This window comes from Mustelus asterias, unplaced genomic scaffold (assembly GCF_964213995.1).
Source record: "Mustelus asterias unplaced genomic scaffold, sMusAst1.hap1.1 HAP1_SCAFFOLD_102, whole genome shotgun sequence".
NCBI lineage: Eukaryota > Metazoa > Chordata > Chondrichthyes > Carcharhiniformes > Triakidae > Mustelus > Mustelus asterias.
The window spans coordinates 486,115-506,649 of NW_027590149.1; the positions used below are offsets into that span (position 1 = coordinate 486,115).

At 47.9% G+C, this 20,535-nt stretch overlaps 1 protein-coding gene across 1 annotated transcript in view; it reads left to right on the plus strand.

Annotated features, from left to right (window-relative positions):
- LOC144484373 (NACHT, LRR and PYD domains-containing protein 12-like) overlaps positions 1-16,262 on the plus strand; it is a 48,204-nt gene extending 31,942 nt beyond the window's left edge. Inside the window, exons 8-10 of the mRNA XM_078202895.1 lie at positions 4,569-4,739; positions 10,007-10,174; positions 14,384-16,262. Coding sequence (XP_078059021.1) covers positions 4,569-4,739; positions 10,007-10,174; positions 14,384-14,471 — 427 coding nt within the window. The 3' untranslated portion in view covers positions 14,472-16,262. The remainder of the gene's footprint in view (positions 1-4,568; positions 4,740-10,006; positions 10,175-14,383) is intronic.
- Positions 16,263-20,535: the final 4,273 nt, after the last annotated feature.

The window sequence follows — 20,535 nt, forward strand, 5'->3', positions numbered from 1 at the left end:
GAATCTCCGACACAGGACACAGGAATATTAATGGGGTCTTGTAAAAACATTCTGCAATAATCACGGTTGATTTTAACATTCATGTACAAAGAAGAACAAAGAGCCATGCAGCACAGTAACAGGCCCTTCGGCCCACCAAGCCTGCGGCTACTCATTCTTATTTAGACCCAGTACTTATTGCTCATACGCAGCTTCTATTCCTCTGTTCATCTCCCGTTCATGTTTCTATCAAGATAAACCTTGAACATTGGGAACGTTCCTGCGTCCGTCAGCTTCACTGGCTGTGCATTCGAGGCACCCACCACTCTCTCTGTGAAAACTTTCCCTGCACGTCTCCTCTAAACTTTCCCCCTCTTGCCTTCAAACTGTCCCGTCTTGTAGTTGACCTTTCCACCCTGGGGAAAAGACTCCAACTATCAACCATATATCTGCCTCTATCAGGTCGCCCCTCAGCCTCCGTCTTTCCAGTGAAAACAATCCGAGTTTCTTCAACTTCTCTTCATACCTTAACCAGACCAGGCAACATCCTTGTAAACCTTCTTTGCACCTTCTCCAAAGCAGCCACATCCTTCTGGTTGTCTGGCGATCAGCACTGCATGCAATATTCCATGTTGGGCCAAACTAAAGTTTAATTCAGCTGTAACATAACTTGCCAACTTTTATACTCGATCCCCTGGCCAATGAAGCAAGCATGCTGCATGCCTTGTTGACCAAGTTATCCACCTGTGTTACCACTTTCAGGGATCAGTGGACAAGTACGCACAGATCCATCTGTATGTCAATGCTCCTGTTATTTTTTTCAGACAGGGAAGGCTGGGGGACGACCATGTGGAGTTGTATCAAATTATAGAAATAAACCTTTCCCCTTTGTTTTAGGAGACAATAACCAGGGGTATAGCTTTAAGGCATTGGGGGGGAGTTTCAGAGGAGAATTGAAGATGGCACAGTGGTTAGCATTGCTGCCTCACAACGTCAGGGAACTTTGTTTAATTCTGGCCTCAGGTGACTGCCTGTGTGGAGCTTGCATGTTCCCCCCGTGTGTGCGTGTTTCCGTCAGGTACTCTGGTTTCCTCCCACAGTCCAAAGATGTGTAGGTTAGGTGGATCGACCATGGTAAATTATCATTTCATGTCCAAAGATATGTAGTTTCAGTGGATTTGCCATGATAAATGTCCAGTGATAAGCAGTTGTGTGAGCCTGGCTTTTTCAGACAGTCAGTGCAGAGTCGATGAGGCGATTGGGAGTCTTCTGCAGAGTGGGGATTCTATGGTTCTGTGGAAAAGCTTTTTCACCCAGAGGGTGGTGGGAATCTGGATCTCACTGTCTGAAAGGGCGGTGGAGTCAGGAACACTCGCAACATTTAAGAAGCATTCAGACAAGCACTTGAAATGCCGCAGCAGACAAGGCCATGGAGCAAGTGCTGGAAATGGGTTAGAATAGATTGCTGCTTGATGGCTGACACAGACACGATGGCCCGAAGGGCCTCTTTCTGTGCTGAAAAACTCTATAAAGGCCCAGGGGTTGGAAGTTATGAACCAGAACCTGAATTTTCACTGATTCCTGTGATTTCTCTCTCTCTGATCCCAATGCAGTGGAATGTCAATCACATTGATTTTTGTGCCCTGGGTGTAGGGGAATAATGTGACCGTGACTGAGGACCCGTTCACATGCTTACAGGGGGACACACGTCACCCAGTCACACAGCCCTTGATTTGTGAGGAAGAGTAAAGAGTGAATGGAGGCAATTGTTAAGATGCAGACCAGAACCTCCAAGGTGTTTTGTGAGGTTAGCCTGAACCCTTGGTTTTACATTTGATTTTGGCATTGATGAGCATGAGGTGTTTCACTCCAGGTATGAATCAAGTGACCCACTAGGATGCTTTTATCAAACACACTTTATTTAAGAACGCAGTTAGAATATAACAACAAGAATTAGCATAACCTTTACCAATTGCAGCACTTAAACATGACATAGTATAACTCTTAACAGCTAGCTATCTCTGTTGTTCCAATATAAAGCAATACCCACAGACATACACCCTTCTCCAACATTAGTTAGCACAAAAACAAGTAAGCTCACGTGATGCCGATTTCCAGCTTTTTACCACTTCCGGAGAGCCAACAGACAATTGTTTTCAGAGAAGGATGTCGCCTCCGAACAGCCCAACCGCGGAGAGGTAACCCCAGTCTCTGACAGCTTCCAACACAGCAACACTGAAACAGCAAAAACTCCAACTTCAGAGAGGGAAACAGCACTGCTGTTTGTCTGAACTTCAAGCAGCTTCTGAAAGCAGAATTGAAACTAGAATGTTCTGTGAAAAATAGCTGTTCCTCCGTCACATGTCATAACCTGTCAATCACCCACAATCAAGCTCTCCTCTGCCATCCCAGGAGAAACACTGAAACAACAGAACACTGCATTAGTTCAGATTAAAATCAACATGATGTCAATTATACTGCTTCAGTAACAATAAAGGAAACCGGCTACAGATAGCACGGTGCCGACAACATAACCTGCAGAGAAACATGATTAAAATAGAAACTAGAAGCAGGAGTCGGCCATTCGGCCCTTCGAGCCTGCTCCACCATTCATTTTGTTCATGGCTGATCATCAAATTCAATATCCTTCAATATTCAGTATATTTCTTCAAGACATAGTTTGTAACAAAATGTACATTCCAACACGTCCTTCAGCCGGTTCCATGTGACCGGTGATGGGCACACAAGCTCTATGTGTTGCAGGCACCAGAGAGTCTCCTGTGTCCATCCATTCGACCGCACACTCTCAGCTCCACAACCAGTATCACAATCAGCGATTTCCCACACTATCTGCTGTTCTCCCAGCTCCAGCGCTGCTAATTCTACGTGTAAGGATTACAAGATCTGGACGCTGTCATCATTTTTACTTCATTCCCTGACGTTTCGTGCTCTCTTCTACAGGCACATAAAGTTCCATTGTTACTCTCCCATCAAAGACACAAGCCTATGCTGGTGAGAACCTGACTGACCATCATGTCTACGCAGGGAAAGCCTCTTGCCTGTGACCATCCCATTCTCACAGTGCTAGAGTTATCTGACTAACTAGAACTCTGCAGAGAGAGGCTGACATGTCTCTGACAGTCGATGCTGCTGTCTGGGCAGTGCCCGTGTCTGTGTGGGGATGGCCTTTCTACCATTTCACTTTCATTCTCATTCGACCCCATATGCCTCAGATTATATGCTATAAAATGCTTCACCACCTTGTCAGAACTTGGCAAGTTATTCATCCTTTTGCCTCATGCAACCATATAACCCACGCCTACTCAGGTCTCCAGTAATCTCCATCCCGATATACTTGGATTGATGTGGCAGATACTGTCCAGTCCTGAGAGAACAGAAATTTGCTCCAGACTCGCGTCGCCTTGGGGAAGAGTACCAAGTATTGCCAAGTGCATCATTGAATTGAGTTTAACCTTTCTCCTCCCATTCCAGCCCTGTGGTCTTAACCAGATCCTCCTCACTGGTCTCTCCAGAGCTGCTGCCTATCAAAGTGCTGCCCGTGCCAGCATTGCCTGAACCGGGACTTCCCCCGCAGCGAGTGGTTAAGGGCTGGAGTTCACTGTCTGGGAGTGTGGTGGAGACACGTTCAGTTGAAAATTTCCGAAGGGAATTGGATTATGATCTGAATAGGAAGATTGTGCAGGGTTACGGGGAGAATTTGGGGGAATGACACTTAGTAAATTGCACATTCAGAGAGTCGGTGCAGAGAGCATGGGCCGAATGGTCTCCTTCTGCTCTGTAACAATTCTCTGATTCTACCTGAGAGAGATACCAATGGCCCTTTGTGGACACTGGCTAAATTACCTAACCCTGTTGACACTGCAACATCACCAGCTTCCAGTTAAAATCTCCATACATTTCCAACCATTATCTTCACAGAATTATTGCGGAGCACCACGAGGCGAAATGTGTCTGCACCGGCTCACCAAACTAGGATTAGGAATTTGTCTCATTCTCCTGCCTTCTCCTCGTATCTTTGCACATTGTTTCATTCGATTGTTCATCGACTGCCCTCTGTGATGCCTCGAATCAGCCTGCCCCAACCACACTTCCAGACTGTACATTCCAGAACCCCACCACACACTCCATTCCTGAGCCACTGACCATCTCATGTCCCTCCCTGTGACTCAGGGTAAGGACATGGGAATCCTGTGCTCTTCCCTTTCACCATCATCCTTTTTGTCATTTAATCACTCCGGCACTTCCATTTTGTTCTTGTCACCCGCCCATCCCCAGCTCCCTGTCACTTCAAACAATTTAATTCACTGCTACTCCCAAGTTTTAATTTTAGCTAATTGAACTGAAACTAAATCTGTTTCTTCACAGATGCTGCCTGTCCTGCTGAGATTTTCCACATATTTTATTCATATTTCAGATTTACAGCATCAATAGAATTTTGCCTTCTGTATCAACTGAAGTTGTGTTTCGTGAATATCCCGCACTGTACATTATTATTGTTCATGATCTTATTCTTAAATACATTCTGGATTTACCCTGATTCCTGTTATCTTTCTCTCTCTGATCTCCAGTCTCCGTGGTAACGATCTCACTGATTCTTGTGCCGAGGACCTGGCCTCTGCTCTCAGGACAAACCGCTCGCTGATAGATCTGTATCTGGGTGTCAATAACCTGGGAGATTCAGGAGTGAAACTGCTGTCTGTGGCTCTGAGGAATCCGGAATGTAAAATACAGGAACTGGAGTAAGTAGCAGACTGTGTGAGATTGTGTTTATAATAACTGAATATTCAACAATATAATTTCACCACTGGTATTTGTATAAAAAACCCATTACTATTGGCGTCAGTTATGAATAAGGAAAACTGCTTTTCCTCTGACTCCTGTTGCTTCTCTCTCTGATCCCTGAGCAATGGGATGTCAGTCCCACAAATCCTTATGTTGAGGGAGTGGGGGAATAATGTTATGCTTCACCCTCTGAGGTTCTCTCCTCCTCCTCAGATGCTCACAGCTCTCCCCGGACACAACATCCATTGATCTGTGAAAAGGGGGAGAGTAAATAGATGACAGTAAATGGAGGACAGGACATGGTGGTGGAGTCTGGCTGTTAGTAACAGATGTCAGTACAGCAGCGAGAGGTGAACTTAGTTCAAGATGCAGAATCAGTTTGGATAGAGATAAGATTTAACAAAGTTAAAAGATCACTTGTGGGAATCATTTATAGGCTCCTAACAACAGTCACAATCTCCGACACAGTACACAGGAAAAATAATGGGGCCTTGTAAAAACATATTGCAATAACCACGGGTGATTTTAATCTTCATGTACAAAGAAGAACAAAGAACAGCACAGTAACAGGCCCTTCAGCCCACCAAGCCTGTGGCGCCTCCTAACGCTTATTCAGACCCAGAACTTACTGCCAATTTGCGGTTTCTATTCCTCTGTTTGTCTCTTGTTCATGTGTCTACCAAGATGCACCTTGGACATTGGAAACGTGCCTGCTTCTGCCACCTCCATTGGCAGTGCCTTCCAGGCACCCACCACCCTCTGGGTGAAAACTTACCCCACACACCTCCCTCCAAACTTTGCTCCTCTCACCTTCATCCTGTGCCCTCTTGTAGTTGACCATTCCACCCTGGAGAAAAGTCTCTGACTATCCACCATATTGATGCTTCTCATAATTGTGGACACCTCCATCAGGTCACCCCTCAGCCTCCCTTTTTGTAGTAAAACAATCTGTGTTTATACATCGTCTCCTCATAACCTAACCGTCCTTGACCAGGCAACATTCTGGTAAACCTTCCTTGCACCCTCTCCAAAGCATCCACATCATTCTGGGAGTGTCGCGAACGGAACTGCAAGCAATATTCAAATGTGGCCAACTGAAGTTTCATACAGCTGTAACATAACTTGACAACTTTTACACTCGATGCCCCGGTCGATGAAGACAAGCATGTTGTCTGCCTTCTTGACCACCTCATCCACCTGTGTTGCCACTTTCAGGAATCTGTAGACTTGTACACAGATCCCTCTGTAGGTCAATGCTCCTGTGGCTTCTTCCATTTACTGTATAAATCGCTCAGATTGTCAAAAGTTGAATAGAAGATTCGTTCACAGAATCTATTCAAGCAATTTCTTGGAGAAGCACGTTCCAGTGCCAATCACACAACAAGCTGTTTTAGACATGGTGATGTGCAAATGTGTGGCGTTTCCAACAAAAATACATTCCTTTCATTTGAAAAACAGCAGCAGAAGTGTTCCAGCCGTTGCTAATTCAAGGAGTGTATTAGATTAAGTGAAGATGTGGCACCGGGGTTGGCACTGCTGCCTCACAGCGTCAGATTCACGATTCATTCCAGCCTTGAGCGACTGTCTGTGGAGTTTTCACGTTCTCCCCGTGTCTGTGTGGGTTTCCTCCGGCTGCTCCTGTTTCCTCCCATAGTCCAAACAAACTGTGCAGGTTGGGTGGATTGGCCGTGTTAAATTGCCCGTTAGTGTCCAAGATGTGTAGGTTAGGTGGATTAGCGGCATAAATATGTGGGGTTACGGGAACCCGGGCAACTGCAGATCTATTAGTCTGACATTGATGGTATGGAAATCCTATAATAATCTATAATAAAGGAAGTGATAACAGAACACTTTGAAATTAATGGCAGGATTAGACAGGGCCAACATGGATTTATGAAAGGCTGGCACGGTGACACAGTGGTTAACATTGTTGCATCACAGCCAGGGGCCCGGGTTCAATTCCAGCCTTGGGTGACTGTGTGGAGTTTCCACATTCTCCCCGTGTCTGCGTGTGTTTCCTCTGGGTGCTCCGGTTTCCTCCCACACTCCAAAGATATGGATGGTAGATGGATTGGCCATGGTAAAATTGCCCTTCGTGTCCCAAGATATGTAGGTTCGGTGGATTAGCCCGAGTAAATTAGTGAGTTTATGGGGAGCGGACCGTGGTAAGTTACTCTGTCAGTGTGTCTCGATGGGCCGAATGACGATTCCTACACTAGGGATTCTACAGTTGCATGATTCACTCACAAGAGGTTATTAAATAAAATTGGAGCACGTGGGATTGGGAGGAATATACCAGCATGGATTGAGAACTGATCAATGGACAGAAACAAGGAGTTGGAATAAATGGGTTATTTTTGGGTTGACAGCCTCTAACTAGTGGAGTACGGCAGGGATCAGTGTTTGGGTCTCAGCTACTCAGAATCTACATCAATGATATGGATGTGGGGATCAAATATAATATTTCCAAATTTGCGAATAATGGAAAACCAGGTGAAAATCTGAATTGTGAGGAGGATGCAAAGATGTTTCAAGGGGATGTGGAGAGGCTCAGGGAGGCTCCACAACTGGAGTAATGTGTACAGTGTTGAGCTCTTTACTTAAAAAAGGATAGAATTGTATTGGAACCAGTTCAGAGAAAGTTCACTCGGCTGATTCCTGGGATGGAGAGGTTTATTTTACGAGGGAAATTAGAGCAGATTGAAGCAGTATCTATGAAAGTTCAGAAGATTAAAAGGTGATCGCATTGAGGGGATGAGACAGGGTGGTTGCTGAGAGGCTGTTTCTTCTTGTAAGAGAGACCAGAACAAGGGGACAGATTTTAAAATGTAATTGTTAGTCCCTTAAGACTGAGATGAGGAGAAATTTATATTTTTAGATGGTGGCTGGTCAGTGGAATTCTCTTCCCTGGAGACGAGTGGCGGCAGAGTCATTGAATATATTCCAGGCTGAGTTAAGAATGATTTTGGATTGAGAAGTGAATCAAGGGTTACGGGGAAAAGAGTTGAGACTATAATTAGATCAGCCGTGATGGAGTATGCTCGAGGGGCTGAATGGCCTTCTGCTGTTCCGAGGTATTTTGTTCCTATCCCAATACGTCCTTCAGACTGCTCTCTGTGACCAGTGATGGATAAACAAGCTCTATGTTTTGTCCTCACCAGACGCTCTCCTGTGCCCATTCATTAGGCCACCCACTCAACCCATCTCACCAGCAGTAATGACCCACTCTGCCCCCAGGCCTTCCTGATCCAGCACTTCATCTTCCATTGGCGTAAGGATGGCAAGACCTGGATGTCTCCACTCTTCTTCACTCATTCCCTGATGATGTTTGCTCTCTTTCCAAGCACATAAATTGTTACTCACCCATCAAACACATGCAGTAGCCCAGGGTTGTCCAACGTGTGGACCAAGGGGCGAATGTGACCCTCGAAGCCCCTCAATGCGGCCCCCGGAGCGAGTTTCCAGAATCTCAGTCACACAGTTCAGTTTGAATGGAAGAATCTGCATGGAGCTGCTCCTCCAATCACATCCCGTTTCTTTCCCATGTTTGCTGCTGATAGGTTTTTGAGCCAATCTGCAGCAAATGTGGGAGAGAAACAATTTGTGATTGATGAGGATTAAACTCTAATAATCATCTTTATTTATTACTCATTATTGTGCTCAGCAAGTTGTTTCTTTTCATATCTCAGTTTAGTTTTTAATTGAAATTTCTGCGGTGCCAAACTTTATCATTCTGAAATTTACTCATCGGCCCCTTGAGTGAGAAAAACATTGACGTGTGTTTGCCCAGTGAATATGTTGGTCAGCCCTGCTCGAGCCTATGCTGGTACCAGCCTAACGGACATGTCTCTGACAGTCAATGCTGCTGCCTTTGCATTGTAAGAGTTTTAACAACACCAGGTTAAAGTCCAACAGGTTTATTTGGTAGCAAATACCATTAGCTTTCGGAGCGCTGCTCCTTCGTCAGATGGAGTGGAAATCTGCTCTCAAACAGGACACAGAGACACAAAATCAAGTTCCAGAATACTGATTAGAATGCGAATCCCTACAGCCAACCAGGTCTTAAAGAGACAGATAATGTGAGAGAAGGCAGCATTAAGCACAGGTTACAGAGATGTGTATTGTCTCCAGACAGGACAGCCAGTGAGATTCTGCAAGTCCTTTGCATTGCCAGTGTCTGGGTGGAGATGTTCTTTCCACAATTTCCCTCTCATCCTTATTCACATATCAGGCTGTGCTGCACTCACCGTGGCAGAACACATCAGGACATTGATCCTTTTCCACTCTGTAACCACGGGTCTGAAACCTGCTCACCTCCCAGCAATCTCCATCCAGACTGGCTTGTACCGATGGGATAATCTCCTCCCATCCTGAGGGAACAGGACCTCCCTCCGAGCCTGAGCAGCCGGGAGGAGCCCCTCCAGGGGGGGGGGGGGGGGGGGGGGGGGGCGGTGCAAGCCTTGCTCTGCTTTCTGACATTTCAGTCCTTCATTCAGTAAGCAGAGCTCCCTCGCTGCTCCCTCCAGAGCTGCTGTGTTTGAAAGTCCTGCTGCCTTTGGAGATGGTGCCAGCATTGCCTGAACCGGGACTGCCCCGTGCCCGGGCTGCCTCAGTGGGCAGCTCCCCCTGCCTGCCAGCCGTTAATTGTCCCCCTCTGACAATATCACCTTCATAACTCTGCCTATCCTGCCCACACGGACACACCACCCATTTCCAATCCCCATGCTGGGACTTCAGAGCTTCTGGTAAAATCACAGCCATTATCTTCAACCTCACCACAAACTGCATTCCCAAACCACTGACCATCCCATGTCCCTCCCGAGCCACTCCGAGTGAGGACATGGAGATCCTGTGATTGTGGTCCTGTCCCATCATCACTTTTATCATTTAATCACTCCTGTAATTCCAGTTTGTCCTTTCTTTGTTTCTTCCCCAGCCACCCACCGCTGTCACTTCAAACCTGTCAATTCACTGCCCGTTCCCAGTTCCAATGGAAGCTCAAACTTTACCCCTGTTTCTCTCTTCACATGTATTTAGCGAACCTGCTGAGCATTTCCAGTTTATTTATATTTCATTTTCAGCATTGAGTATTTATTCATTCTACAGAAATGCAGGTTGTGTTTTTGGAATGTCTGATACAATACATTATTATTGTTATTAACAGTATTATTTAAAACACTGGGGATTGAGCCTGATTCCTGTTATTCCTCTCTCTGGACTCCAGTCTGTATAGGAACGCTCTCACAGATTCTTGTGCTGAGGATCTCGCCTCCGCTCTCAGTACAAACCAGTCACTGAGGATTCTGAACCTGGGATTCAACTCCTTCACAGATCAATCTGTCCCTGCTCTCCGCCGCCTCATACTGACCTGCAGCAGTCTGGAGGAGATCGAGTGAGTGTTTGTGTGAATTTTTAGTGTAACAATTAAAATATAAATCGATTTAAAGTATAAATGGGCCTGAATCTTCCAAGTAGCAGCAATGGTATGTGTGAAAATTCCCCCAAACTGAAACTGCTGCATATTTCTCCCAGGATCTTCGGTACTGCAACCCTGGGAGCTCCATCAGAGCAGACGAGAGTCGGGGAAGAGACAGCACACACCCTATTTACAGCACAGTGACCCCGGGGAGCTCCATCAGAGTAGAGTCGAGGAAGAGACAGCACACACCCTATTTACAGCACAGTGACCCCGGGGAGCTCCATCAGAGTAGAGTCGAGGAAGAGACAGCACACACCCTATTTACAGCACAGTGACCCCGGGGAACTCCACCAGAGTAGAGTCGGGGAAGAGAGAGCACACACCCTATTTACAGCACAGTGACCCCGGGGAGCTCCACCAGAGTAGAGTCGGGGAAGAGAGAGCACACACCCTATTTACAGCACAGTGACCCCGGGGAGCTCCACCAGAGTAGAGTCGGGGAAGAGAGAGCACACACCCTATTTACAGCACAGTGACCCCGGGGAGCTCCAGCAGAGTAGAGTCGAGGAAGAGACAGCACACACCCTATTTACAGCACAGTGACCCCGGGGAACTCCACCAGAGTAGAGTCGGGGAAGAGAGAGCACACACCCTATTTACAGCACAGTGACCCCGGGGAGCTCCACCAGAGTAGTCGGGGAAGAGAGAGCACACACCCTATTTACAGCACAGTGACCCCGGGGAGCTCCATCAGAGCAGAGTAGAGTCGAGGAAGAGAGAGCACATACCCTATTTACAGCACAGTGATCCCGGGGAACTCCATCAGAGCAGAGTCGGGGAAGAGAGAGCACACACCCTATTTACAGCACAGTGACCCCGGGGAACTCCACCAGAGTAGAGTCGGGGAAGAGAGAGCACACACCCTATTTACAGCACAGTGACCCCGGGGAGCTCCATCATAGCGGAGTAGAGTCGGGGAAGAGAGAGCACACACCCTATTTACAGCACAGTGACCCCGGGGAGCTCCACCAGAGTAGTCGGGGAAGAGAGAGCACACACCCTATTTACAGCACAGTGACCCCGGGGAACTCCACCAGAGTAGAGTCGGGGAACAGAGAGCACACACCCTATTTACAGCACAGTGACTCCAAGGAACTCCATCAGTGCACAGTCCTAGAAGAGAGAGAGAGCACACCCTACTTACAGCACAGTGACCCTGGGGAGCTCCATCATAGCGGAGTAGAGTCGGGGAAGAGAGAGCACGCACCCTATTTACAGCACAGTGACCCCGGGGAGCTCCATCATAGCGGAGTAGAGTCAGGGAAGAGAGAGCACGCACCCTATTTACAGCACAGTGACCCCGGGGAGCTCCATCATAGCGGAGTAGAGTCGGGGAAGAGAGAGCACACACCCTATTTATAGCACAGTGACCCCGGGGAGCTCCATCATAGCGGAGTAGAGTCGGGGAAGAGAGAGCACACACCCTATTTACAGCACAGTGACCCCGGGGAGCTCCACCAGAGTAGTCGGGGAAGAGAGAGCACACACCCTATTTACAGCACAGTGACCCCGGGGAACTCCACCAGAGTAGAGTCGGGGAACAGAGAGCACACACCCTATTTACAGCACAGTGACTCCAAGGAACTCCATCAGTGCACAGTCCTAGAAGAGAGAGAGAGCACACCCTACTTACAGCACAGTGACCCTGGGGAGCTCCATCATAGCGGAGTAGAGTCGGGGAAGAGAGAGCACGCACCCTATTTACAGCACAGTGACCCCGGGGAGCTCCATCATAGCGGAGTAGAGTCAGGGAAGAGAGAGCATGCACCCTATTTACAGCACAGTGACCCCGGGGAGCTCCATCATAGCGGAGTAGAGTCGGGGAAGAGAGAGCACACACCCTATTTATAGCACAGTGACCCCGGGGAGCTCCATCATAGCGGAGTAGAGTCGGGGAAGAGAGAGCACGCACCCTATTTACAGCAGTGACCCAGGCGATCTCCATCAGAGCAGAGTGGAGTCGCGGTAGAGCGAGCACACCTTATTTACAGCACAGTGACCCCGGGGAGCTCCATAAGTGTTAGTTGATTGTGGGAGTGAATGGGTTGGTGTGTCGCTGGATGAATGGTTAGTCAGGGAGCTGAGGAGAGGTTCAAGGATTAGTTCTGGGTGTCGGGAGGGTGGTCGAGTTGTGTTGTGTTGGGTTGGAGGGTTAATCAGCAGTTTGGATGGTGGCTGGGAACTGGTAATGTTGGGTGTCTAGTTAGATTTGGTTGCGTGGTCGGGGGTTGTGATTGGTTTCTAGCTTTGGAGAGTAGTGGGTTGGGGTTGCTTCTTGAGTAATCAGTTTAAGTCAGAGAGATAGTCAAGAATGTATTGAAGAGGCGGCTGCATATAGCACTTGGGGCGAACAGGATCAAAGGTTATGGGGAGAAAGCAGGATTAGGCTTTTGAGTTGGACGATCAGCCATGATTGTGATGGATGGTGGAGTCGGCTTAAAGGGCCAAATGGCCTCCTCCTGCTCCTATCTTCCATGTTTCTGTGTCAGGTCAGGGGAGGGTGGGACGGATGAGGCCAAGTTGGGAGGTTTAGTCAGATTTGTTCAAGGGCTAGTGGGAGGTAGTCGGGCGGGAGGGGAGGGAGAGATGATTTACGGGAGTGATAGCCTGTCAGGGGGAGATACCAGCAGTAGCCAGGCCTGTGACACCACAGCTGGTTCTGCTGTGGGACAGGGTCGGGCAAAGAGCAAGCGAGCAGTAGTAATCGGGGACTCGCTAGTTAGAGGCACAGACAGGCGTTTCTGTGGCTGCAATCGAGACTCCAGGATGGTGTGTTACCTCCCTGGTGCCAGGGTCAAGGACGTCTCTGAGCGATTGCAGGACATTCTGAAGGGGGAGGGTGAGCAGCCAGAGGTCGTTGTACATATTGGTACCAACGACATAGGTAGGAAAAGGGATGAGGTCCTGAAATGTGAATGCAGAGAGTTAGGCAGAAGGCTAACGTGTAGGACCTCGAAGGTAGTAATTTCAGGACTACTATCGGTACCACGTGCTAGTGAGAGTAGGAATAGGAGGATTAGGCAGATGAATGACTGGCTTGAGAGCTGGTGCAGGGGGCAGGGATTTAGATTTTTGGATCATTGGGAGTTTTTCTGGGGAAGGGCTGATCTGTTCAAGAGGGATGGGTTACATTTGAACTGGAGGGGGACTAACATCCTGGCGGGAGATTTGCTCGAGCCGCTCGAGAGCGTTTAAACTAGTTTGGCAGAGGGGTGGGATCCAAAGCAGTAGGGAGACAGAAGAGAAGTTTGAGGACAGCACGGAAGTTAAAGAGAGCACATTAATTAGTAAAGGCAGTGTCAGTAATCCTAGTACCAGACAGATCAGACAGAAGCAAGACAGAGCAAGGGAAGTGCAGATTAAACTGCATTTATTCCAATGCAAGAGGCCTGACGGGCAAGGCAGATGAACTCAGGGCATTGATGGGTACATGGGACTGGGATATTATAGTAATTACTGAAACATGGCTAAGGGAGGGACAGGACTGGCAGCTCAATGTTCCAGGGTACAGATACTATCGGAAAGATAGAACAGGAGGTACGAGAGGAGGGGGAGTTGCACTTTTGATTAGGGAAAGCATCACGGCCGTACTGAGGGGGGATATATCCAAGGGTTCAGCCACTGTGTCTCTATGGGTGGAACTGTAGTTTCGGGGTTTTTTTTAGGAAGGGTGGCATGGACAAGTTGGGCCAAATGGCCTGTTTCCATGCTGTAAACCTCTGTGACTCTATGAGTGGGTCTAGTCAGATTGTGGGAGGTGGAGTATGGGGATCAGTGGGAAGTGATTGGGGGACTCGGGTGTGCTGTTCAGGTATTAGCCCAGGTGGTGAGCTGTCTAACATTACCTGAGTAACTATCCAGGTAAACTTTGTGGATCTGTCCCAAGTATCTGACTCTAACTGCAGCAGGGGAGTTCCCCAATAGTAGTTAATACCTCTGGGACAATTCCCAGGTAGATCAGTGCGTCGGGACATCCACAGGGTCCCGATGCTCATCTTCGGATGTGTGTCTGGTCTCTGGCGATCCAGAGACCAGAAGATTTGTCCCATTAACTCCAGTCTCCTGTTATTTACTCTGTTGTTCAATCTGTTTATTTCCTGTTTCATCTTTAATCTGTTTCAGGCTGCTCGGTAATCAGTTCAGTCCAAATGGAGAGAGACAGCTGCAGTCGCTGCAGGGATCCAGACGGGGACTGACAGTGACAGTGTGAACATTTCAATCTATAAACATTGCTGCTCCCCCGGTTACAGTGAAATCCTGAATTGTGAAGATCTTCGACAGCTCCTTCCAAACCCTTCATTCCTGCCCCTTTCCCTCCCTATTCCATCAGCCCCTCCAGCCTGGCACTGATTTCCCTGCTTACCTGGTTTCCCAGCTGGAAAACTGTTGTAGTTTTAGTCTCCACATTGAAGGAAAGATTGCTGCAAACCATTGTTTAAGCAGCAATGTGTTGTCAGTGTTCTCAGCAACAGAGTCTTCAACCTCCTTTCAAAATGGAGCAGCAGAGATCATTCTCCAGAGAGAGAACAGTGTGTGTGTGATTCTGACAGTACCCAGCAGAGGGCAGATTGGTCAATCTTGTCAGAGTTTCCTCTCTGTCTCTGTGAATGAATTAAAGGCTCCACCAGCCTCTCCTCAAAACCTCTTTCACTATCTGGTGATTAAAGTGACACAATGCCACCATCTGCTGGTGGCTCACAGCTACTGCAGGCGCTGCTCTCTGTGAGCCTCAGACAAGTTCAGTAAGTCCCATGTCTGCATCTGGGAACCGGTTTCTGCAGCGTGAATATTGAACAATATTGACAGGGATTGGAGTTTGCAGCAGGAACCCCGGCTGGTGAATTAACCCTTTTATCACCAGACACTGTACATGAACTCTGTTCCCTCATTCCCTATGGGAGATATTGTCTGGAGATTGTAGTTGGGGATGATCTCAGACTGTAATGTGTACATTTGGTGCAGTTATCAGACACTAATCCCATTCAGAATGGAAGTGGGTAAACTCTGCTGCACTCTGTAATTCCTGTTTCCAAGATAACACACCTGCACCTATTTCCAGACACACAGGCCCAAACTGACACCCACACACTCACAAACACAGACAATTGTACACTCTTATCCACGTACTGACACAGAGAGAAACACAGAATCTCTCTTAAATACTCTCAACACGCAGCCATAAACCCACAGAAACGCACATCACAAACCACTATCAAGCAACAAACCCATGCATTGCAGCGGTTAATGAAACCGCAGCGCCCTGTAACCAAATAACATTTCAGTTGGACAACAAGTGATAACATTTCCTCTGAAACCGACATCCCTCGAACGAAAGCAACACAGGAACACTGGCGCAGCATTGCACAGGATCAGAGCCTCGGAAATGCAGTTTCCTCTTTCCTTGTTCCTTATATCTCACTGAGCAGATGCAGAGCGAGAGCATAGAAAGGTAGAATCACAATTTCACTCTGTTCCTGCACACTCACCTCAGCTTTATTTAATTCCTGAATGTATGATTTATTTTGGATTATCCCAAAGATCTCAGGACAGATGCACGATGTCAGATATTACCATTATTTATCAAACTGTTTATTTTACCATGACAGATATTACCTGGTGTTTGTCGGATTGTTGCTTTTCATCCATCTACAGTTGCAGATGCCGGTGCTGAAAAGTGGGTAGATATTCTACACCATTAAAAGCTTCACATTGAACCGGGGAAATTCTTCAAAGACTATGAATTAATCACTTTCAAATTAATATCATTTCTTCAGAACAATCTCCTCGCATCACCTATTATTTCAATTTAAATTAACTTTGTGTTGTCTGGTCTGGGCTAGTTTTAACTGAATACTGCTCAGTATGTGACATGATCTATGTTATTGAGTCTTGGAAGAGAAAGGGTTAGTGCTGCTGCTCTGTAATTGTAATGGATATTCCTAATTTTATAATATGTATAACTGTAGTTATTTACAATTAAATGCTTATTGCTTCATTAGTTAAATGCTAATTGTGAATCATTGGAATGCTGAAACTAATACGTACACAAGCTAATAAAGAGCGGGGGGGGGACTGGTGTAAATAATTGTGTAATAATAATAGTGTAAATAGTGTAAACGCTAACAGTGAGCGTGAAACTGAAAAGACCATAAGATACAGGAGCAGAATTCAGCTATTCTGCTCATCGAGTCTCCTCCACCATTTAATCACGGCTGATAAGTTTCCAACCCCATTCTCCCGCATTTCCCCCATAACATTTGATCCCCTTACCAATCAAGAACATATCTATCTCTGTCTTAAATACATTCAATGAGAGAGTGAGTGAGCAGAAAGAGTGAGGGAGAGGGTCGGTGAAGAGCGAGTGAGGGGGAGTGAGGTTGAGGGCAGATGGTGTGAGGGGAGAGCGCGATGGGAGGTCGAATGAGGGGGAGAATAGGTGAAAAGTGAGGGAGAGAATGGGGGAGGGAGAGTGACGGGAAGATAGTGCATGAGGGATAAGAGAATGAGAGGGGAGTGCGGGGGACGCAGGGGGAGGAGAAGGGTGAAGCGGAGAGATAGAGGGGATGGAGTGAGGGGGAGAGGGGGATGAAAGTGAGGAGGAGAGAGAAGAGAATGAGAGGTAGAGTGAAGGGGAGAAAGTGAGCGTAGATGGAGTGAAGGGACGGAGTGAGGGGGAGAAAGGTGAAGAATGAGGGAGAGAACGGGGAGAGGAACTGACGGGGAGAGAGTCAGAGGAGAGAGTAAGGGGGAGAGTAAGTGAAGAGCAACTGAGGGGAGAGAGCATAAACGGGAGAGAGGTTGATGGGATGGATAGTGAAGGGGAGTGTCTGAGGCGGGATAGTGTGACGGAAAAGACTGAGGGGGAAGAGAGTGGAAGGTCTGAGGCGGGATCGTGTGACGGAAAAGACTGAGGGGGAAGAGAGTGGAAGGTCTGAGGCGGGATTGTGTGATGGAAAAGACTGAGGGGGAAGAGAGTGGAAGGTCTGAGGCGGGATCGTGTGATGGAAAAGACTGAGGGGGAAGAGAGTGGAAGGTCTGAGGCGGGATAGTGTGATGGAAAAGACTGAGGGGGAAAGACACTGAAGGGGAAGGGAGAGAGTGAAGACAGAGTGAGGAGGAGAGAGAGGGGAGGGCGAGTGGGGAAGTGTGAAGGGAGAGAGACTAAGGGATGGAAAGTAAATGGGAGAGTGTGAGGGCAGAGACTGAGGAGGAAGAGAGTGAAAGGGAAGGAATTGAGGGAGGGAGTGAGGGGGAGGGAGAAATTAAGTGAGGAGGAAGGGAGTGAGGAGAAGAGAGGGTGAGGGGAAGAGAATCAGTGGGAGAAGGAGTGGAAAAGGGGAACGTGTGAGGGAGGCAGAGTGTGCAAGGGGGAGAGATCAAAGGTTCTAGAATGTGGGTCGCGAGTGGGAGGGCAAGAGTAGGGGGAGAGAATGAGGTGGAGGAGGAGGGAGGGGGAGAGAGAGGGCGAGGGCGTTTTTTCACTCACTTTCCTGCAATCCTTCCCCGTTGCTCCACCTATTTGCTTCTGTGTTGCATCTTGTAATAAAGTCGAGGAAAATCCCAACGTGATTTGTTGTTTTAATGCGGGGGGGGGTGGAAGGGGCAGGGTCTGGGGATCACTGGCTCCACCCTCATCCCCACTCTCCCTTTTCCCTCTCACTCCTTCCAGTCGTGTCTGGGACAGTTTCGGGGCTGGAGAGGATTGTTCTGGTTCACTGTGGGAGGGGGGGAGAAAACTGTTCTCTGTCCCCGAGGTTTAATGCAGCCTCTGTGACTAGGCCTCAATTCAAGGCCTAATCTCAGAGGGCCCTCAGAATGTCCTTTTGTATTTGCTTCATTCCCGAACAGTGTCAGTGCTGAAGTGGGAGAACTCGATGGTTAAAAACAAAATAATGCATTTAATTCAGGATGTGACTGTGGGTTTTCCTGCTCTCTCTCTCTGTCTCCCATCGTTCTCCTTTGATTGCGAGTTATCAGTGAGAGAAATGGGAAATGGAGGGTAACAGTGAGGGGCGGGGGGAACGGGAGGGTAAGAGAGCAGTTTGCTTGTGGGATCTTGCTGTGTGTATTTTCCCTGCAGCCTATCCTGCTGGGAGACTGTGGTTCTGCTCCCCCAACTTCAGTGTACTGACAACTGACTGTGATTGCTCCCATCTCCCACCACTGCCCCCAGCCTCATTTCTCAATGTGAATCAGTGATCAACACAAACAGTGGTCACAGGGTGACATGATTTAAAATGGTCAGACAGAAACCTTTCAGAGAGCATTTCAATCCAGGTTCATCATCAGAGAGAGAGAGATTATCCAGAGCAGGCGAGAGAGAGAGAGGAGGGCGATGTGTACGTACAGAGATAGGGGGAGATAAACAGGCAGAGAGAGAGAGAGCAGAGATAGATCATCAAGTGCAGGAGAGAGAAGAGGGGGGTGGATAGGGGCAGAGATGGTGGAGGTAAAAGAGAGAGGGAATCAGAGAGGAGTGACTGTGCTAGAAGTGGAAGGTTCCCTGTTCATGTCAAATGTACAAACAGCACCAAACCAGGAGTGATGTCCCCTTATTTTAACTGGGGAGGGGTGGAAGGAAGAGGGGCGGAGAGAGGGAGAGGTGTGGTCCCTCATTCCCACTGACCTCACCTCAATCCTCACTTAAATATCACATTGTATCTGGCCATGTTCAGACTGTGTGGGATCTTGCTGTGCACTCATGCTCTGTGCCTCCTCCCTGCCCCATATTCCTAACACTATATCAGTGTCCACATTTTAAACATAAAAGATTGAGGGAAAGGAGGGTGGGATATGGAGAGGAACAGGGTAAGGCAGAGCTGCAGAGAGGGCGTTTCGATCGAGTTCTCACAGGGGCTTGGAATGAAAAAGGCTGCGATTGGGACCCGGTTTAATTGGCCAATTGGACAGTGCCTGTGTTTTACTCTCAGTAATGTCACGGTGCTGTGTGAGAGCCCAGGGCAGCGCTTCAATCTACTTTTACTGAGTTTCTCTTTGTAACATTCTCAGTATCCCTCTCTCACTGCGAAGCACTCGGGAGGGAGAGGGAGCTGAAATTCACATTCCTGAGCCTGGGGAAAGGCTTGTTCTCCATCCCAGAGTCCTCCTTGTGTTTTTAGACAGGGCACTGGGATTTGTGGATGGAAAGGATTGTTCTGTTTCACTGGGCCTCAATTCAAGGCCTGTGTGACTAGGCCTCAATTCATGGCCTGTGTGACTAGGCCTCAATTCATGGCCTGTGTGACTAGGCCTCAATTCAAGGCCTGTGTGACTAGGCCTCAATTCAAGGCCTGTGTGACTAGGCCTCAATTCAAGGCCTGTGTCACTAGGCCTCAATTCAAGGCCTGTGTGAGTAGGCCTCAATTCAAGGCCTGTGTGAGTAGGCCTCAATTCAAGGCCTGTGTGAGTAAGCCTCAATTCAAGGCCTGTGTGACTGGGCCTCAATTCAAGGCCTGTGTGGCTAGGCCTCAATTCAAGGCCTATTCTCAGGGGCACCTTTGCATTCCCTTAATTCCCGAACAGGGTTGAAGTGGCTGAATTCAATGGTTCAATAAAATGTGCAGCAGCCACTTCAGGGTGGGATTGTGGATTTTCCTGCTCCCCCTCCCACTGTTCTCTTCTCATTCTGAGCTTTAAAACATGATGCACGGCGTACATCATTATTTTAAACGGTCAGACAGCAACTTATCAGAGAGAGCACTTCATCCAGATTCACACTGAGATAGAGAAACAGAGCAGAGATCAGGACAGATTATCCAGAGCAGGAGAGGGAGGGGTGCAGAGATTGTGTATTGGATAGGTCTCGATCTGGGGGGAGAGTGAAAGAGACAGAGAGGGGGGCGGGGGTGATAGAAGCTTCATTGCTGAGATTGAATGTATTGATATCGAATGAGGGAGATTCTCAGTGTTGGTGTGGTTTGTAAAATGAGTCAGAAACACAGCTGGAGGTGGGGGTTAAACGCAGAGGGAGAGACACAGATCAGGGAAGGGATGGGGGAGTGGGGAGCCTCCCTTGTTTCTTTACTGCCCAGCCTCTGGAGTAAAGCCCCACCCACTCCCCCCACCAAAAATGTTTTGATGTGTTTAATTAATTTAATACTGGGACAGTCACCAGGCATTTGCACCTTCATTTCATTTTGAAATCTGTTCCCCTTTGGTCAGAGTTTAATAATGGGAAGGATGTGGAAATGAATGTTTTCTCCCCGCACCCCAGAGAAAACAAGGCTGAGAGGAGACTTGATAGAGAGATTCAAGATCCTCAGAGGTATGGACTG